This window comes from Scyliorhinus torazame, chromosome 4 (genome assembly GCF_047496885.1).
Source record: "Scyliorhinus torazame isolate Kashiwa2021f chromosome 4, sScyTor2.1, whole genome shotgun sequence".
NCBI lineage: Eukaryota > Metazoa > Chordata > Chondrichthyes > Carcharhiniformes > Scyliorhinidae > Scyliorhinus > Scyliorhinus torazame.
The window spans coordinates 318,484,427-318,503,904 of NC_092710.1; the positions used below are offsets into that span (position 1 = coordinate 318,484,427).

Consider the following 19,478-nt stretch of genomic DNA (forward strand, 5'->3'; position numbering starts at 1 on the left):
CATCCTTCTGGTAGTGTGGCGACCAGAATTGAACATTATACTCCAAGTGTGGCCTAACTAAGGTTCTATACAGCTGCAACATGACTTGCCAATTCCTATACTTAATGCCCCGGCCAATGAAGGCAAGCATGCCATATGCCTTCTTGACTACCTTCTCCACCTGTGTTGCCCCTTTCAGTGACCTGTGGACATCTACACCTAGATCTCTCTGACTTTCAATACTCTTGAGGGTTCTACCATTCACTGTATATTCCCTACCTGCATTAGACCCTCCAAAATTCATTACCTTACATTTGTCCGGATTAAACTCCATCTGCCATCTCTCCGCCCAAGTCTCCAAACAATCTAAATCCTGCTGTATCCTCTGACAGTCCTCATCGCTATCCGCAATTCCACCAACCTTTGTGTCGTCTGCAAACTTACTAATCAGACCAGTTACATTTTCCTCCAAATCATTTATATATACTACGACCAGCAAAGGTCCCAGCACTGATCCCTGCGGAACACCACCAGTCACAGTCCTCCAATTAGAAAAGCACCCTTCCATTGCTACTCTCTGCCTTCTATGACCTAGCCAGTTCTGTATCCACCTTGCCAGCTCACCCTTGATCCCGTGTGACTTCACCTTTTGTTCCAGTCTACCATGAGGGACCTTGTCAAAGGCCTTACTGAAGTCCATATAGACAACATCCACTGCCCTGCCTGCATCAATCACCTTTGTGACCTCTTCGAAAAACTCTATCAAGTTAGTGAGACACGACCTCCCCTTCACAAAACCATGCTGCCTCTCACTAATACGTCCATTTGCTTCCAAATGGGAGTAGATCCTGTCTCGAAGAATTCTCTCCTGTAATTTCCCTACCACTGATGTAAGGTTCACTGGCCTGTAGTTCCCTGGATTATCCTTGCTACCGTTCTTAAACAAAGGAACAACATTGGCTATTCTTCAGTCCTCTGGGACATCACCTGAAGACAGTGAGGATCCAAGGATTTCTGTCAAGGCCTCAGCAATTTCCGCTCTAGCCTCCTTCAGTATTCTGGGGTAGATCCCATCAGGCCCTGGGGACCTATCTACCGTAATATTTTTCAAGACGCCCAACACCTTGTCTTTTTGTATCTCAATGTGACCCAGGCTATCTGCACACCCTTCTCCAGACTCAACATCCACCAATTCCTTCTCTTTGGTGAATACTGATGCAAAGTATTCATTTAGTACCTCGCCCATTTTCTCTGGCTCCACACATAGATTTCCTTGCCTATCCTTCAGTGGGCCAACCCTTTCTCTGGCTACCTTCTTGCTTTTTATGTACGTGTAAAAAGCCTTGGGATTTTCCTTAAGCCTATTTGCCAATGACTTTTCATGACCCCTTCTAGCCCTCCTGACTCCTTGCTTAAGTTCCTTCCTACTTTCCTTATATGCCACACAGGCTTCGTCTGTTCCCAGCCTTCTAGCCATGACAAACGCCTCCTTTTTCTTTTTGACGAGGCCTACAATATCTCCCGTTATCCAAGGTTCCTGAAATTTGCCGTATTTATCCTTCTTCCTCACAGGAACATGCCGGTCCTGAATTCCTTTCAACTGACACTTGAAAGCCTCCCACATGTCAGATGTTGATTTACCCTCAAACATTCACCCTCAATCTAGGTTCTTCAGTTCCCACCTAATATTGTTATGATTAGCCTTCCCCCAATTTAGCACATTTATCTTAGGACCACTCTTATCCTTGCCCACCAGCACTTTAAAACTTAGTGAATTGTGGTCACTGTTCCCGAAATGCTCCCCTACTGAAACTTCTACCACCTGGCCGGGCTCGTTCCCCAATACCAGGTCCAGTATAGCCCCTTCCCTAGTTGGACTGTCTACATATTGTTTTAAGAAGCCCTCTTGGATGCTCCTTACAAACTCTGCCTCGTCTAAACCCCTGGCACTAAGTGAGTCCCAGTCAATATTGGGGAAGTTGAAGTCTCCCATCACAATAATCCTGTTGTTTTTACTCTTTTCCAAAATCTGTCTACCTATCTGCTCCTCTACCTACAGGCTGTTGGGAGGCCTGTAGTAAACCTCCAACATTGTGATTGCACCCTTCTTATTCCTGGTCAAGAAAGTGAACGCACATGGGATACAGGCCAATGTGGCAAACTGGATAAAAAGGTGGCTTAGTAACAGGAAACAAAGGGTAATGTTCGATGGCTGTCCTTGTAATTGGAAAGTTGTTTCTAGTGGTGTTCCACAGGGTTAGGTGTTGGGACCTTTAATGTTTGTGTTATATATTAACGATTTGGACGTGAACATGGGTTACTGGGTGGGGTTACTGGGTTATGGGGATAGGGTGGAGGTGTTGACCTTGGGTAGGGTGCTCTTTCCAAGAGCCGGTGCAGACTCGATGGGCCGAATGGCCTCCTTCTGCACTGTAAATTCTATGATAACTCTATGGGGAACATGATTGGAAAATTTGCAGATGACACAAAGATTGGCGAAGTGTGGACAGTGTAGAGGATAGCTATAACCTTCAAAGCGATATGGATGGATTGGTGGAGTGGGTGATAAAGTGGCAGATGGAATTTATCACACAAAAAAATAAATTCTAAGTATGAGGTCATGAAGTTAGCGAGGTCGAACAGTTGTAAGGGGTACACAATAAATGGGAATACACCAAGAGGGATAGATGAAGCGAGAGATCTTGACGTACAAGTGCACAGGTCTCCAAAGGCAGCAGTTCAAGGTTATTAAGAAAGCATATGGAATTCTCTCCTTCATTGGCAGACGTATAGAATATAAAAGTAAGGTTATAATGTTAGAATTGTATAAAACACTGGCGAGGTCACAACTGGAATATTGTGTGCAGTTCTGGTCGCCACATTACAGGAAAGACATTATTGCTCTGGAGAGAGAGTAGAGGAGGTTTATAAGAATGTTACCAGGGCTAGAAATGTGTGGCTACAAGGAGAGATTGAGGGGTGACTTAATTGAGGTGTACACAATTGTGAGGTGAAGAGATTGGATGGACAGGATAAAATTGTTTCCCCTGATGAAGAATTCTAGAACCAGGGGACATAGATTCAAGATAAGTGGCAGAAGGTGTAGAGGGGACATGAGGAAAAACTTATTTACGCAGAGGATAGTGGGAGTCTGGAATTCACTGCCTGTGTTGGTGGTGGAAGCAGAGACCCTAAACTCTTTCAAAAGCTACCTGGATCTGCACCTTAAGTGCTCTAAGCTACAGGGCTGTGGGCTGGGTGCAGGTGGGATTAGAAAGGGCACTTGGATGTCCTAGGCTGGCATGGACAAGGTAGGCCGATGGCTTCCTTCTGTGCTGTAATTTTTCTGTGATTCCACGTCAGTCCCGCCATCCCAGGATTCAGTGTGGTAAACTTTTGTTGCACTCCCTTTATAGCAAGAACATCTTTCCTCAGATAAGGAGACCAAAACTGCACACAGCATTCCAGATGTGGCCTCACCAAGGCCCTGTATAATTGCAGCAAGACATCTGATCCTGTACTCAAATTCTCTCGCTATGAAGGTCAATATACTATTCCCTTCTTCATTACCTGCTGCACCTGCATGCTTACGTTCAGCGGCGGGTGGACAAGGACATACTGGTCCCATTGCACATTCCCCTCTCCCAAAATATAGCCATTCAAATTAGAATCTGCCTTCCTGTTTTTGTTACTAAAGTCGCTAACCTTACATGTATCCAAATTCTACTGCATCTGTCATGCATTCGCCCACTCACTCAATTTTGCCAAATCACACTGAAGCATCTTTGCGTCCGCCTCACAGCTCATCCTCCCACCCAGCTTTGTGTCATTTGCAAATTTGGAGATCTTAAATTTAGTACCTTAATTTAAATCATTAACATATGTTGTGAATAGCTGGGATCCTAGAGGTATCCCACGAGTCACTGCCTGCCATTCAGAAAAAAAATCAGTGCCAACAAGCTTTCTATCCATTACCCCCAATACATTACCCCCAATCCCATATACTTTAATTTTGCACACTAATCTCTTATGTGGGTCCTTGTCGAAAGCCTTCTGAAAGTCCAAATAATATTCACATCCACAGGATCCCCCTCATCAACTCTACTAGTTACATCCTTGAAGAATTCCTCTTGATTCCTCTGTCCGAACCTGTCTGCTCCCAAGTGCTCTGCTATTAAATCTTTGAACTGCGTTCTTCGCTTAATTAATACTTTATGCATTTTTGGTGAATCTTTATTTGCATCGTGCTGAAAGCAACGTCAACATTGGCAACCAGTTTCAACACATGCATTCTTGGGTCAGGGTAAGCATACCTTGAACCTCAGGCAAGGACCTCCGACTGTACCAGTGTGAATGTTTCAGTTTTCCACAACTTATGGATTCTTGAAAACGGCAATTTCTTATCAAATGGCAAGCAGTTTTGTGCTGTGCACCCACAAAAAAACTGGGTTGAGATTGGACAGATTTCTCACTCAGAACCACAGACTTTCATTATCTCAGTTGGAGCCTTGCTGTTAAAATAGTTCTAATATAATGTGGAACCGTAGCCTGTTGATACAATAAAATTGGTATTTCATGTAATTAGATGAATTTTGAGGATGGCTGCCATTTTGGATCTCCTGGCTTGTCAAGAGTCACTAGCTGAGTACATAGTATAATGCCAAGCCTGCCTTCATATACATGATTATACTAGTCGGTCCTACAAAGAATACCAATCACTGTCTCGAGCCACTCACTGACCTGCGACAAGTTTGGTGAACCAAAAAGGAGAAGTCTTTGCCTATCTGGAAAAGTAAATCTCTGCTATAAAATGAGACTTATATTGATAGATTTATTAACTATGGGAGTGTTAACATTCAGAGTAGTGATTCTCAGTGATTACTTTCACATTCAAGAAGAATTAGCTTGCAGTGTGGTTAAAATGAAAAATACTGTAACATCTGAGGGCAATTAACAGCAAGTACAAATATATTTTTAACATGGATTCAGTTTTTCATATAAAATATAGAAATTAGCATATATATGAAGGAAACACAATGGGCGAAAATAAGTAACAACAAAAATAAGTAAATCCAAAACATAACTAACATAAATATGACACCCTTCTGATATTTATGATTTTGTTGCAGAAATATCACTGATATCCTCAAAGGGTTAAGAATGGGTATACAAGGTAAGATTAAATGTATATCCTAGATTAAATGGAATGGTTCGCTAACACAATGCCCTGTAGATGTTCTACTTTTACTGGCCAGCCTTGAACTATTGACAAAAGTCTGGTAGTGAGGCTTCCAAACCCATCTCTCAGTATCCTGGAACTCGATCTGCTTCCTGATTGTAGATGCAAACCACTTAGCCTTCACAAACACACACTGAAGATATTGCATTGCAACTGGGTGCACATTATAGACTTGCCCACCTACTTGCTCTCTCTAAAAGTTTATCTTTGTAGAAAATGGTTAAGTTAATGTTCTTACATTGTTTAAGAGGGGAAATTGATTCGAATTTTGTAACAATAATCAATGCTCAAAACAGGGGGATGGGAAAGAAAATTTTGCATATTTGCTATGAATTGAAGACAATGTGATTTCTTTGGCAACAATAAATCTAAACTCTGTTGATCTCTAAAGGCACTTACTTTGCTCTTTTAGCCATCTCATTGCCATCCCAGCGTGGACTGTATGGGTAAGATTTCTGTATCTGTTGATAGAGCTGTCCACTGTTGGTAAAATGGTACACTGACTGGAACGTCAAGGTGGGTTGATCCCGTGGAAAATATAAGGGCAAGTCAACTGCAGCCGAAAATAAAAAAAGAATATTTGCAAATGAGGGGAAAGGGGGAAAAATATTACTCGTGCTGAAACAGGCATATAGAAATAAGGATTGAGTCATTCCTGCTCTGGTTGTGTCAAACAATGGTGGATGAGTCATTTAGCCAAGACAAGAATCAAGGAGAGTATTCTGTGCTTATCTTTTCTTTGCTTGGGCTAGTTTGCCAGATCCATTCAGTTTGCTTTCAATACTTTATGCAATGTGAATTCCATTTTTAAAATGTATTTAACACTAAGCCAAATATGCCTTTTATGTTAAACATGCTGAAGAGAAAATGAATAAACAGTCCTATTCTACACCAGACTGTTAACTGGATACATTTTTACTGATAGCTATATTTTCTTTCTTTGTTTTGTGCTTCTAGCTAAATGTGCATCAAAGAAAAAGGCTTTAAAATTTATGCACTTCTATTTTTAAAAAGTATTAAGAGCGGGTGACACTGGCATCCATAACTTTCCCAAGTTTGCCGGTTTTGAATCTTTTCTATGGTGTTCACAATGGTGTTAGGTTGTGAATTCCAGGATATTGATCCAGCAATGTCTTTGAACAAAGGGAAAGCATGTCACAGCCTTGTTGAAAAGATGAATACCAAGCATTCCTTTATGTACAGCACAAACTGTTAAAATCAAATCTACACTGCAATCTTATTTATGTTTTTGCTGTTAATACTTTTCCTTGCTCAGGTTTCCAATCACCACGACAATGTAGAAGGAGCCAGAAGCAACTGCACTACAGTGAAAAACTCTATTTGGCAAAGCAATTAACAAAACTGCATATCGCACCACTTGGGTCTTGATCTGAACTGTAACTGATAGCACAAAACCTTCTTCTGTTTGACATCTGTAAGAATTTACGTAAAATATGTCAACAAGTTTATTTTATGAGACCTACAAGGAACAATGTGTACTCATGGTTTCTGTCTTATGTACATTATACAGCATAGAAACAGGCCATTGAGCCCACTTGACTGGTAAATCATTTTTTCATCCTAATTCCCTTAGTGGTGAGGCACCCTTTTGAACTGCTGCAATTAGTTTGTTGTAGGTTACCCCAGTACTGTTAAGGACGTCCAGGATTTTACACCAGCAACAGTTAAGGAATGATGAAATATTTCAAGTCAAGATAGTGTGTGAAGTGGAGGGGAACTTGAGAGTGATAGTAGTCCCGCATGCTTGCTGCCCTTGTCCTTCTAGCTGGTCAAGGATGTGGCTTTGGGAGGTGATAAAGTGATAAGGCCTGCTGACATTTGTATAAGGTGCCAAGATGTATACCCAAGTTAGCAGTTGATGTTTTCATAAGAGGAGGTGGGGAAAAATCTGATAGAAAAGCGGAGAAGAAAAATACACCTTTTCAATTACAGTATAATTATCAGTAAACAATTATGAAACTGCCTACTGAGTCACAAATTGCTACTAAGCTGTCCATCGCTTCAGAATATCTGAGATGTCAATTGGAGATAAATAAGAATGGGGGCTTTACTAACAAAGGAAATGGTGGCATTGGAGGCATTTCAGAGGAGATTCACCAGATTGGTTCCGGGGATGAAAGGGTTGACGTATGAGGAGAGATTAAACAGTTTGGGCTTATACTCGCTAGAGTTTAGAAGGATGAGATGGGACCTGATCGAATTAAAAACAGGAAATGCAGTAAGTACTCAGAAAGTCAGGCGGCATCTATGGAGAGAAACAGAGTTAACGTTTCAGGTCGGTGACCCTTCATTCAACAGTTCAGATGAAGGGTCATCAACCTTGCGTTTTATGCAACTTTCAATTTGTTAAACCATTGATATTTGATACTGACACTGAAGAGCATTACATGTTTCCAAAAGTGATATCCCTTATACTGGCGAGTACAAGTTACAAAGAAAAAGTGCTATTCTTAAAAAACAAATTTTCCCCTCTTCGCTAAAAGGGAGAGCAATCTTCTCCCGGCTCTGCATCAATACTGCTCCGTACGTAATAACGTATAGAATCATAGAAGTTTACAGCATGGAAACAGGCCCTTCGGCCCAACCAGTCCATGCCGCCCAGTTTTTACCATTAAGCTAGTCCCAGTTGCCCGCACTTGGCCCATAACCCTCTTACCCATCTTACCCATGTAACTATCTAAATGCTTTTTAAAAGACACAATTGTACCCGCCTCTACTACTACCTCTGGCAGCCCAATCCAGACACTCACTACCCTCTGAGTGAAGAAATTGCCCCTCTGGGCCCTTCTGAAACTCTACCCTCTCACCTTAAACCTATGCCCTCTAGTTTTAGACTCCCCTACCTTTGGGAAAAGATGTTGACTATCTACCTTATCTACGCCCTCATTATTTTATAGACCGCTATAAGATCACCCCTAAGCCTCCTACGCTCCAGGGAAAAAAGTCCCAGTCTATCCAGCCTCTCCTTATAACTCAAACCATCAAGTCCCGGCAACATCCTAGTAAATCTTTTCTGCACTCTTTCTAGTTTAATAATATCCTTTCTATAATAGGGTGACCAGAACTGCACACAGTATTCCAAGTGTGGCCGTTCCAATGTCTTGTACAACTTCAACAAGACGTCCCAACTCCTGTATTCAATGTTCTGACCAATGAAACCAAGCATGCCGAATGCCTTCTTCACCACCCTGTCCACCTGCGACTCCACCTTCAAGGAGCTATGAACCTGTACTCCTAGTTTTGTTCTATAACTCTCCCAACGCCATACCATTAACTGAGTAGGTCCTGGCCTGATTCGATCTGCCAAAATGCATCACCTCACATTTATCTAAATTAAACTCCATCTGCCATTCGTCGTCCCACTGGCCTAATTGATCAAGATCCCGTTGCAATCCTAGATAACCTTCTTCACTATCCACTGTGCCACCAATCTTGGTGTCATCTGCAAACTTACTAACCATGCCTCCTAAATTCTCATCCAAATCATTAATATAAATCACAAATAACAGTGGACCCAGCACCGATCCCTGAGGCACACCACTGGTCACAGGCCTCCAGTTTGAAAAACAACCCTCTACAACCACCCTCTGTCTTCTGTCGTCCAGCCAATTTTGAATCCAATTGGCAACCTCACCCTGGATCCCGTGAGCTTTAACTTCTGCAACAACCTACCATGCGGTACCTTCTCAAAGGCTTTGCTAAAGTCCATGTAGACAACGTCTACTGCACTGCCCTCATCTACCTTCTTGGTCACCCCCTCAAAAAACTCAATCAAATTTGTGAGACATGATTTTCCACGCACAAAGCCATGCTGACTGCCCCGAATCAGTCCTAGTCTCTCTAAATGCTTGTAGATCCTGTCTCTCAGAATACCTTCTAGCAACTTACCTACTACAGACGTTAGACTCACCGGTCTGTAGTTCCCAGGCTTTTCCCTGCTGCCCTTCTTAAACAAGGGCACAACATTCACCACTCTGCAATCTTCAGGCACCTCACCTGTGGCTGCCGATGATTCAAATATCTCTGTTAGGGGACCCGCAATTTCCTCCCTAGCCTGCCACAACATTCTGGGATACATTTCATCAGGTCCCTGGGATTTATCTACCTTGATGCGCTTTAAGACTTCTAGCACCTCCTCCTCTGTAATATGCACACTTCTCAAGACATCACTATTTATTTCCCTTAGTTTCCTAACATCCATGCCTTTCTCCACCGTGAATACCGATGAGAAATATTCATTCAGGATCTCACCCAACTCTTGTGGCTCTGCACATAGATGTCCTTGTTGATCCTTAAGAGGCCCTACTCTGTCCCTAGTTACTCTTTTCCCCTTTGTGTATCTGTAGAATCTCTTTGGATTCTCCTTTGCATTATTTGCCAAAGCAATTTCATGTCCCCTTTTTGCCCTCCTGATTTCCCACTTAACTCTATTTCGACAATCTCTATACTCTTCAAGGGATCCACTTGATCCCAGTTGTTTATGTACGTCATATGCCTCCTTCTTCTTTTTGACCAGAGTCTCAATATCTCAAGTCATCCAGGGTTCCCTACTTCTACCAGCCTTGCCCTTCACTCTAAAGGGAATGTGCTTACCCTGCACCCTGGTTAACACATTTTTAAAAGCCTCCCATTTACCAGCCGTCCCTTTGCCTGCCAACAGTCTCCCCCAATCTACCTCTGCAAGTTCCTGTCTGATACCATCAAAATTTGCCTTGCCCCAATTAAGAATTTTAACTCTTGGGCCAGACCTATCATTCTCCATAGCTATCTTAAAACTAATGGAGTTATGGTCACTTGTCCCAAAGTGATCCCTCACTAACACTTCTGTCACTTGCCCTTCCTTATTTCCCAAGACGAGGTCAAGTTTTGCCCCCTCTCTAGTCGGTCCATCCACATACTGAATGAGAAATTCCTCCTGAATACATTCAACAAATTTCCCTCCATCCAAGCCCCTAATGCTATGGCTGTCCCAGTCAATGTTGGGAAAGTTAAAGTCCCCTACTATTACAACCCTATTTTTCTTGCAGCTATCTGTAATCTCCTTACATATTTGCTCCTCAATTTCCCGCTGACTATTTGGGGGCCTGTAGTACAGTCCTATCAAAGTGATCTCTCCCTTCTTATTTTTCAGTTCCACCCATATAGACTCAGTGGGCAAACCCTCGGATATATCCCCTCTAAGTACTGCCGTAATGTTCTCCCTAATCAAAAACGCCACTCCCCCTCCTCTCTTACCTCCTGTTTTATCCTTTCTATAGCATCTGTACCCCGGAACATTGAGCTGCCAGTCCTGCCCCTCCCTTAGCCATGTTTCAGTCATAGCTATAATATCCCAGTCCCATGTGCCCATCCAAGCCCTGAGTTCATCCGCTTTGCCCGTCAGGCCCCTTGCATTGAAATAAATGCAGTTTCCTTGCTCTCTGCCCTGCTTTCTCTGGTCATGCTTTACACACTCTCCCTTCCTGCCTTTTGCTTCCGTCCCCACTGACTTCCTACATCGGTTCCCATCCCCCTGCCACATTAGTTTAAACCCTCCCCAACTGCACTAGCAAACACCCCCCCCAAGAACATTGGTTCCGGTCCCACCCAGATGCAGACCGTCCGATTTGTACAGGTCCCACCTCCCCCAGAACCGGTCCCAATGTCCCAGGAATTTGAAACCCTCCCTCTTGCACCATCTCTCAAGCCACGTATTCATCCTAGCTATCCTGTCATTCCTACTCTATCGCGTGGCACTGGTAGCAATCCTGAGATTACTACCTTTGAGGTCCTACTTTTTAGTTTAACTCCTAACTCCCTAAATTCAGCTTGTAGGACCTCATCCCGTTTTTTACCTATATCATTGGTGCCTATATGCAACACGACAGCTGGCTGTTCACCCGCCCCCTCCAGAATGCCCTGCAGCCGCTCCGAGACATCCTTGACCCTTGCACCAGGGAGGCAACATACCAACCTGGATTCTCGTTTGCGTCCGCAGAAACGCCTGTCTATTCCCCTATACATGTATAGAAAACCATTTCTCCTCCTTTCCTTGTGGTCGGCAAATCCTTTCCTCCATTCAGCATTCACCAAGACAACAGTGTTAAGGCTGGATAAGAGTGTGTAGAATTTGGGACATAATCCATGGGCCAGACTTTTCTGTTAGGTTAATGTTGCCCACGAGTATTTATGGGTAAATGATATAGCAACATTGGTTGAAGAGCAGATATGCAGTTAAATGCAAATATCTAGAAATTTCTGTCTTTGTTGTACTGCTCTGCTGTTAGCTTCACGAAAACAGCATTTTGCTGTCTAACTCACTATTGATTGACATGAACTTGCTGTATTTAAGTGATAGATACAAATGCACCACAGATATTTAGGTTAATAATAAGTACCCTTTTAATTACACAGTAATTGTTATTTATTTCAATCAATCTCTTTGGCACTTTGAGCCTCCAGCCTCCAAGTGTGGAGACTCAATCCTTCAAGTTTTGAATTTATAATAATAATCTTTAATATAATCTTTATTATTGTCACAAGTAGGCTTACATTAACAATGAAGTTACTGTGAAAATCCCCTAGTCGGCAAATTCCGGCGCCTATTCGAGTACACTGAGGGAGAATTCAGAATGTCCAATTCACCTAACAGCAAGTCTTTTGGGACTTGTGGGAGGAAACCGGAGCACCGGGAGGAAACCCACACAGACATGGGGAGAACCTGCAGAGTTTGCAGACAGCGACCCAAGTGGCAATCGAATCCGGGACCCTGACGCAACTTGGTGGGCAAACATTTCTTGAATTGTAGGGTGCAGGGACAAATCTAGCTAAGGCAGGTATTGTTAAGTGCCCTGCCACAGCAAAATCTGGCCCAATGTCACAGAAACTGGGAGCTGCATGCAGAATTTGGGTCATAAATTCATGTTACATCACTAGATTAGGATGTTAGTGCCCCAGCAGATGTACTACTGCACTAGCTGCATATTTGATCGAAAACCTGGTCAGTTGCATTCAAAAGATATTCATCTTTATCGGTGGGGTAGTCATATTGGTGAAATTTGAACTCAATAAAAATCTGGAATTAAAAGTCTAATGACCATGAAACCATTGCCGATAGTCGTAAAACCCATTTGGTTCACTAAAGTCCTCGAGGGAAGGAAATCTGCCATCTGAACCGGTTCTGACCTACATGTGACTTCAGACCCACACAGCAATGAGGGTGACTTTTAACTGCCCCCCACTGATATGGACTAGCAAGCCAGTCGGTTCAAGGGCAATTAGGGATGGGCAACAAATGTTGGCTCAGCCAGTGACACCCAAATCCCAAGAATGAATAAAAAAATGATCTTCAAAGACATCTGGTGCTGAAATAAACTATATTGGTCTTACAAGGCACCCTTGGGGTATTTACGAGTCTCAATATTTCATATTTCCTCCTCACCAAATATTATATATTAGTAATTTTTTCCATATCCAATCTGCAACAGAAGGTTTCTCATAGCAAGTAGTGGCTGGCCAAACATCTACAAATATATTTTCTTCAGAAATGGCATTTTCTTGTTTCAAGCCATAGTTTAGATAAACTTGCAGCCTCAATTGATGCATTTACAGCATTTTCTGTTTTATTAACTTCAATGAACCTTTGCTTTAAGTCCAAAATCCATGTGCCAATGATTGTGTCATCCCTCTCATTCTGAGACTAAGTGTGGTGCCTGTCCCGCTGACCAGAATGGCAGGGTCCCATGTTCTCCATGAAGACCAGCTCAGCATGGAGGTGTAGAGCAGGAACCGGTCTGCCCGGTAGAGTGGTGAACAGCACAGAATCATGAAGCAGTAAATCTTCAAAGACACCTGGTGTTGAAATAAACTATATTGGTCTTACAAGGCATCCTTGGGGTATTTGTGAGTCTCAAAGCCATATTTCATATTTCGTCCCCACCAAATATTATATATTAGTAATTTTATCTATATCCAATCCTGCAACAGAAGGTTTCCTTGAGAATATCTCTCCAGTTTAAGATCTGTAAGTATGCTAACATGTTTCATTTAATTACAAAAGTAGTAACAGGGGATTTCATACCAGTGTAACTTCACCAAAGACAACATTTACATCAGGTGAAGGAGCCAGTTACAGCTTAAGTGCTGAGGGTAATTCTTTGCTGTAATTAAATTGTCTAGCATATTACTGTTTGTCCCAATCAATTGTTCTCAATGTCTGTCAATGCTATCTGCAACCCATTTAATGTCACCATACCTCAGTTTGCAGAAGGGATTAAAGGAGCACATCAGTTCAGCAAAAACAATTTAAACTCAATGCAGGTAAATACCAGGAAACACAAATTAAAATTTAGGACGTGAGGAGTAAGAAAGGAATTTTAGCAGAACTTTTCACACAAATAATGATTGTTTTGTAGAATAGGGAATGACACGTGGGGGGGGGGTTCACTGCCACTGCACACCCCCCCCCCCCGCCGTTTTCGGCAAATCAAACGGAACTCCCAAAATGGCATTTATGCTGGCGGGATTTCCCATTGTGATAGTCCCTGTGCCCCGCCAATGATGTAAGGAGGTTCCTGCCATGAAAGGTCAGCAATCCATTACCATACATTTACAAGTCATTAGCGGGCATCTCTGCTGTATCATCCCCTCACGAATTGTCACTGGGGTGTACAACAGCTTTTGACAAATACGAGATATGCAAACAGAACCCATTGGGAGTGCACAGGTACGTACAGTCCCCTGGTAGTGCACATGCACAGAAACAGCACCCTGATCTGTCAGGGGCCGAAGTTGCTGACAGGGTGGGTTCAGTCAGCATGATGTCTCTTCCATTTTTTTCAAAGTGTTTGAGAATTTTGCAGCAAAAGCCAGCAAGGCAGCTGGCGGGCTGCGGTCTATTTTTTCCACTTGAGGCAACACTTAGAAAATAAATCGTAAAATTCCATCCATTGTTTGCATTTCTGCAGAATGAATGACAGATACTGTAAGAAGTCCATGGTGAAAAGGTAGATAGGTGAGGCTGAGGTTAAAAAGCAGCCAATAACACCTGAGGTGGGGGAGGAATTGGAGGCGGCAATGGAGTTGGAGGAGATCCTCAGGGCCTTGGGAAAGATGCAGACAGGGAAGGTTCCAGGGCCAGATGTGTTCCCGGTAGAATTCGATAAGACGTTCGCGGATCAGCAAGCCACATTGGCGCTGGGGATGTTTAAACATAGAGAATAGGAGTAGGCTATTCGGCCCTTCGAGCCTGCATCACCATTCAATATGATCATGGCTGATCATGCAAATTCAGTAGCCCACTCCTGCTTTCTCTCCATATCCCTTGATCCCTTTAGCCACAAGTGCCACGTCTAGCTCCCTCTTAATAATAATAATCTTTATTATTGTCACAAGTAGGCTTACAGTAACAATGCAATAAAGTTACTGTGAAAATCCCCTAGTCGCCACAATCCGGCGCCTGTTTGGGTTCACAGAGGGAGAATTCAGAATGTCCAATTAACCCAACAAGCACGTCTTTTGGGACTTGTGGGAGGAAACCGGAGCACCCGGAGGAAACCCATGCAGACACGGGAAGAACATGCAGACTCTGCACAGTGACTGAAACCGGAATGGAACCTCGGACCCTGGCGCTGTGAAGCAACAGTGCTAAAAACTGTGCTACCGTGCCACCCATGAATATATCCAATGAACTGGATATATCCAATGAACTGGACAGCTCTCTGTGGTAGAGAATTCCGCAAATTCACAACTCTCTGAGAGAAGAAGTTCTTCCTCATCTCAGTCCTGAATGGCTTACCCCTTATTCTTCGGCTGTGACCCCTAGTTCTGGACGTTCCCAACATCGGGAACAGTCTTCCTGCATCTAGCCCCATCAGGATTTTGTATGTTTCTATGCGATCGCCTCTCATTCTTCTCAACTCCAATGAGTACAAGCCCTGTCGATCCAGTCTTTCTTCATATGTCAGTCCTGCCATTCTGGGAATTAGTCTTCGCTGGACGCCCTCAATAACCTTGGATTGGATTGGATTGGATTTGTTTATTGTCACGTGTACTGAGGTACAGTGAAAAGTATTTTTCTGCAAGCAGCTCAACAGATCATTAAGTACATGAGAAGAAAAGAGAATAAAAGAAAATACATAATAGGGCAACACAACATATACAATGTAACTACATAAGCACTGGCATTGGATGAAGCATACAGGGTGTAGTGTTAATGAGGTCAGTTCATAAGAGGGTCATTTAGGAGTCTGGTGACAGTGGGGAAGAAGCTATTTTTGAGTCTGTTCGTGTGTGTTCTCAGACTTCTGTATCTCCTGCCCGATGGAAGAAGTTGGAAGAGTGAGTAAGCCGGGTGGGAGGGATCTTTGATTATGCTGCCCGCTTTCCCCAGGCAGCGGGAGGTGTAGATGGAGTCAATGGATGGGAGGCAGGTTTGTGTGATGGACTGGGCGGTGTTCACGACTCTCTGAAGTTTCTTGCGGTCCTGGGCCGAGTAGTTGCCATACCAGGCTGTGATGCAGCCTGATAGGATGCTTTCTATGGTGCATCTGTAAAAGTTGGTAAGGGTTAATGTGGACATGCCAAATTTCCTTAGTTTCCTGAGGAAGTATAGGCGCTATTGTGCTTTTTTGGTGGTAGCGTCGACGTGGGTGGACCAGGACAGATTTTTGGAGTTGTGCACCCCTAGGAATTTGAAACTGCTAACCATCCACTTCGGCCCCGTTGATGCTGACAGGGGTGTGTACAGTACTTTGCTTCCTGAAGTCAATTACCAGCTCTTTAGTTTTGCTGGCATTGAGGGAGAGATTGTTGTCGCTACACCACTCCACTAGATTCTCTATCTCCCTCCTGTATTCGGACTCGTCGTTATTCGAGATTCGGACCACTATGGTCGTATCGTCAGCAAACTTGTAGATGGAGTTGGAACCAAGTTTTGCCACGCAGTTGTGTGTGTACAGGGAGTAGAGTAGGGGGCTAAGTACCCAGCCTTGCGGGGCGCCGGTGTTGAGGACTATTGTGGAGGAGGTGTTGTTGTTCATTCTTACTGATTGTGGTCTGTTGGTCAGAAAATCGAGGATCCAGTTGCAGAGTGGGGAGCCAAGTCCTAGGCTTTGGAGCTTTGATATGAGCTTGGCTGGGATTATGGTGTTGAACAGGGAGCTGTAGTCAATAAATAGGAGTCTGATGTAGGAGTCCTTGTTTTCGCGATGCTCTAGGGATGAGTGTAGGGCCAGGGAAATGGTATCTGATGTGGACCGGTTGCAGCGGTATGCGAATTGCAGTGGATCAAGGCGTTCTGGGAGTATGGAGGTGATGCGCTTCATGATCAACCTCTCGAAGCACTTCATTACGACTGGAGTCAGGGCCACTGGTCGGTAGTCATTGAGGCACGTTGCCTGGTTCTTCTTTGGTACCGGTATGATGGTGGTCTTCTTGAAGCAGGTGGGGACCTCGGAGTGGAGTAGGGACAGGTTAAAGATGTCCGCGAATACCTCTGCCAGCTGGTCCGCGCAGGCTGAGTGCACGACCAGGGATCCCGTCCGGGCCCGTCGCCTTCCGAGGGTTCACTTTCAGGAAGGCCAATCTGACTTCGGAAGCTGTGATGGTGGGTATGGGTGAATTATTACCTTCCTCAAACTGCACACAATACTCAAGGTGTGGCCTCACCAAGGCCCTGTAGAACTGCAGCAAGACGTCCCTACTCCTGTACTCAAATCCTCTCACTCTGTAGGCCAGCATGCCATTAGCTTTCCTCACCGTCTGCTGTATCTGCATGTCAACCTTCAGCGAGTGTTCCACCATGGCACCCAGGTTGCACTTCACTTTTTCCTAAACTGCCACCATTCAAAAAGAAAAAGGAGGCTTTTGTACGGTCTAGAAGCGTGGGGACAGTCAAAACCTAAGAGTATAAAGAAAGTAGGAAGCTCATATTTAGCGGGAAATTAGGAGGGGTCATGAAAAGTCCTTGGCAAGTAGGATTAAGGTGAATCCCAAAGCTTTTTATTCATCTGTAAAAAGCAAGAGGGTGGCCAGGGAAAGAATTGGACCATTTAAGGACAGTGGGGGGAATCTATGTGTTGAGCCAGAGGAAATGGGTGAGGAACTAAATGAGTACTTTGCATCAGTGTTCACCAAAGGACTTTGTGGAAGATAATTTTTGGGTAGGGTGTGTGGACAGTCTGGGTCATGTTGGCATCGAAAGGAGGAGGTATTGGGTCTTTTAAAAGATATTAAGGTCGATACGTCTCCTGGGCCAGATGGGATTAACCCAGAATACTGAGGGAAGCATGGGAGGAAATTGCTGTGGCCTTGACTAACATTTTTGTATCCTCATTGGCTACAGGTCAGATCCCAGAGGACTGGAGAATAGCTAATGTGGTACAGCTATTTAAGAAAGGTAGCAGGGATAATCCTGGAAACTATAGGCCGGTGAGCCTCACGTCGGTAGTAGGCAAATTATTGGAGGGAATTCTCAGGTACAGAATTTATACCCATTTGGAAAGAAATGGATTCATTAGCAATAGACAGCTTGGTTTTGTGAAGGGGAGGTCGTGCCTCACTAACTTGATCTAGTTTTTTGAGGAGGTGACAAAGATGATTGATGTTATTTACATGGACTTCAGTAAAGCCTTTGACAAGGTGCCTTATGGCAGACTGGTACGAAAGATGAGATCATGCAGGATCAGAGGCGAGGTGGTAAGATAGATACAGAACTGGCTCGGTCACAGAAAGCAATGGGTAGCAATAGAAGGATATTTTTCTGAATGGAAAGTTGTGACTAGTGGTGTTCCGCAGGGGTCTTTTTCTGGGGCCTCTGTTTTCATTAGAATGACGGAGGTTGTGGGATGACCTGATAGAGGTCGACAAGATTATGAGAGGCATGGATAGAGTGGATGGCAGGCACTCTTTCCCAGAGTGGAGGGGTCAGTCACCAGGGGACATAGGTTCAAGATCTGTTGGACAAAGGTTAGAGGAGATGTTCGAGGCAGGTTTGCTTTTTTTACACAGAGAGTGGCGAGTGCCTGGAACGCGTCATCAGGGGAGGTTGTGGAAGCAGATACATTAACGGCGTTCAAAAGGCATCTTGACAAATACATGGATAGGATGTGTATAGAGGGATGTGGCACAAGGAAGTGCTGAGGGTTTTGGCCAAGGTTGGGATCATGACCGCTACAGGCTTGGAGGGCCGAAGGGCCTGTTCCTATGCTGCATTGTTCTTTAATAATCTGTCTTCCTGTTTTTACCAAAGTGGATGAACTCACATTTACCCACATTATATTACATTTGCCAATTATTTGCCCACTCAGCCAGCCTGTCCAAGTCATCCTGCAGCCTCTTTGCATCCTCCTCACAGCACACACGACCACCCACCTTAGTGTTGTCTGCAAATTTGGATATGTTGCATGCAATTCCTTCGTCCAAATCATTAATGTATATTATGAAGAGCTGGGGTCCAGCACTGAACCCTGCAGTCACTGCCTGCCACTCTGAAAACAACTCCTTGGCACAGGGTTGACTTCCTGAGATGCTGGGACAGATGTTCATCTCCTTCCTTCTGAAGAAGGCTAAGGACCCCACAGAGTGTGGCTCATACAACACAATTTCTCTGCTCACTGTGAATGTGAAATGTTTGGCCAAAGTCTTGGTGTTGAAGTTGGAACTCTGCCTCCCAGAGGTAGTGGGGGGAAGACATGATTTGTGAAGGGCAGAAATCTATCGGCTAATGTGAGGCGCTTGGTTATTTAACATGGTTCTCACACCAGCTTTGGGGCCAGACATGGAAATGATGGTGTCTTTGGATGCAGAAAAGGTGTTCGATAGGGTTCAACGGAGCTGCCTGTTCGCAGTTTGGGATCAGCCCTGGGTTTGTGTCAAGGGTTAGGAGGTTATATGAAATGCTGTCTGCAAGCATGAGAATGAACACCATGAGTATGCAGTTGTTTAGAATGTACAGGAGGACGAGGTACCAATGTCCTATGTCCCTCTTTTGTTCGTGTTGACGATTGAACCGTTGGCAATTGCCTTGAGGACCTTCGATAAGTGGCGAGAGATTGTGAGGGCAGGCATTTTCAAGTGCGGGATTTTGTTCAGCGGGCATTTCCGACGTTTCGGAGGCACTGTGGTCTACCTTGCTGGAAAGGATACTCTCCTAAGCGATACTGAGTTTGATTCATGTAAAGGTAGTGTTTAGGGCACACCTCACTAGGGCTAGGATGAGTCGATTTTTTGAAGGGGTTGAGGATAAGTGTAAGCGGTGCTC

At 44.0% G+C, this 19,478-nt stretch overlaps 1 protein-coding gene across 4 annotated transcripts in view; it reads right to left on the reverse strand.

Annotated features, from left to right (window-relative positions):
* The window catches only part of babam2 (BRISC and BRCA1 A complex member 2), a 374,337-nt gene that overhangs the window by 9,430 nt on the left and 345,429 nt on the right, over positions 1 to 19,478 (reverse strand). For 3 of the 4 annotated variants that reach the window (XM_072500137.1, XM_072500138.1, XM_072500139.1), the window contains exon 11: positions 5,618 to 5,771. The exons of the other annotated variant lie outside the window; for it this stretch is intronic. In XM_072500137.1, the coding sequence (XP_072356238.1) occupies positions 5,618 to 5,771 (154 nt within the window). The remainder of the gene's footprint in view (positions 1 to 5,617; positions 5,772 to 19,478) is intronic. 4 annotated transcript variants of the gene reach the window in all.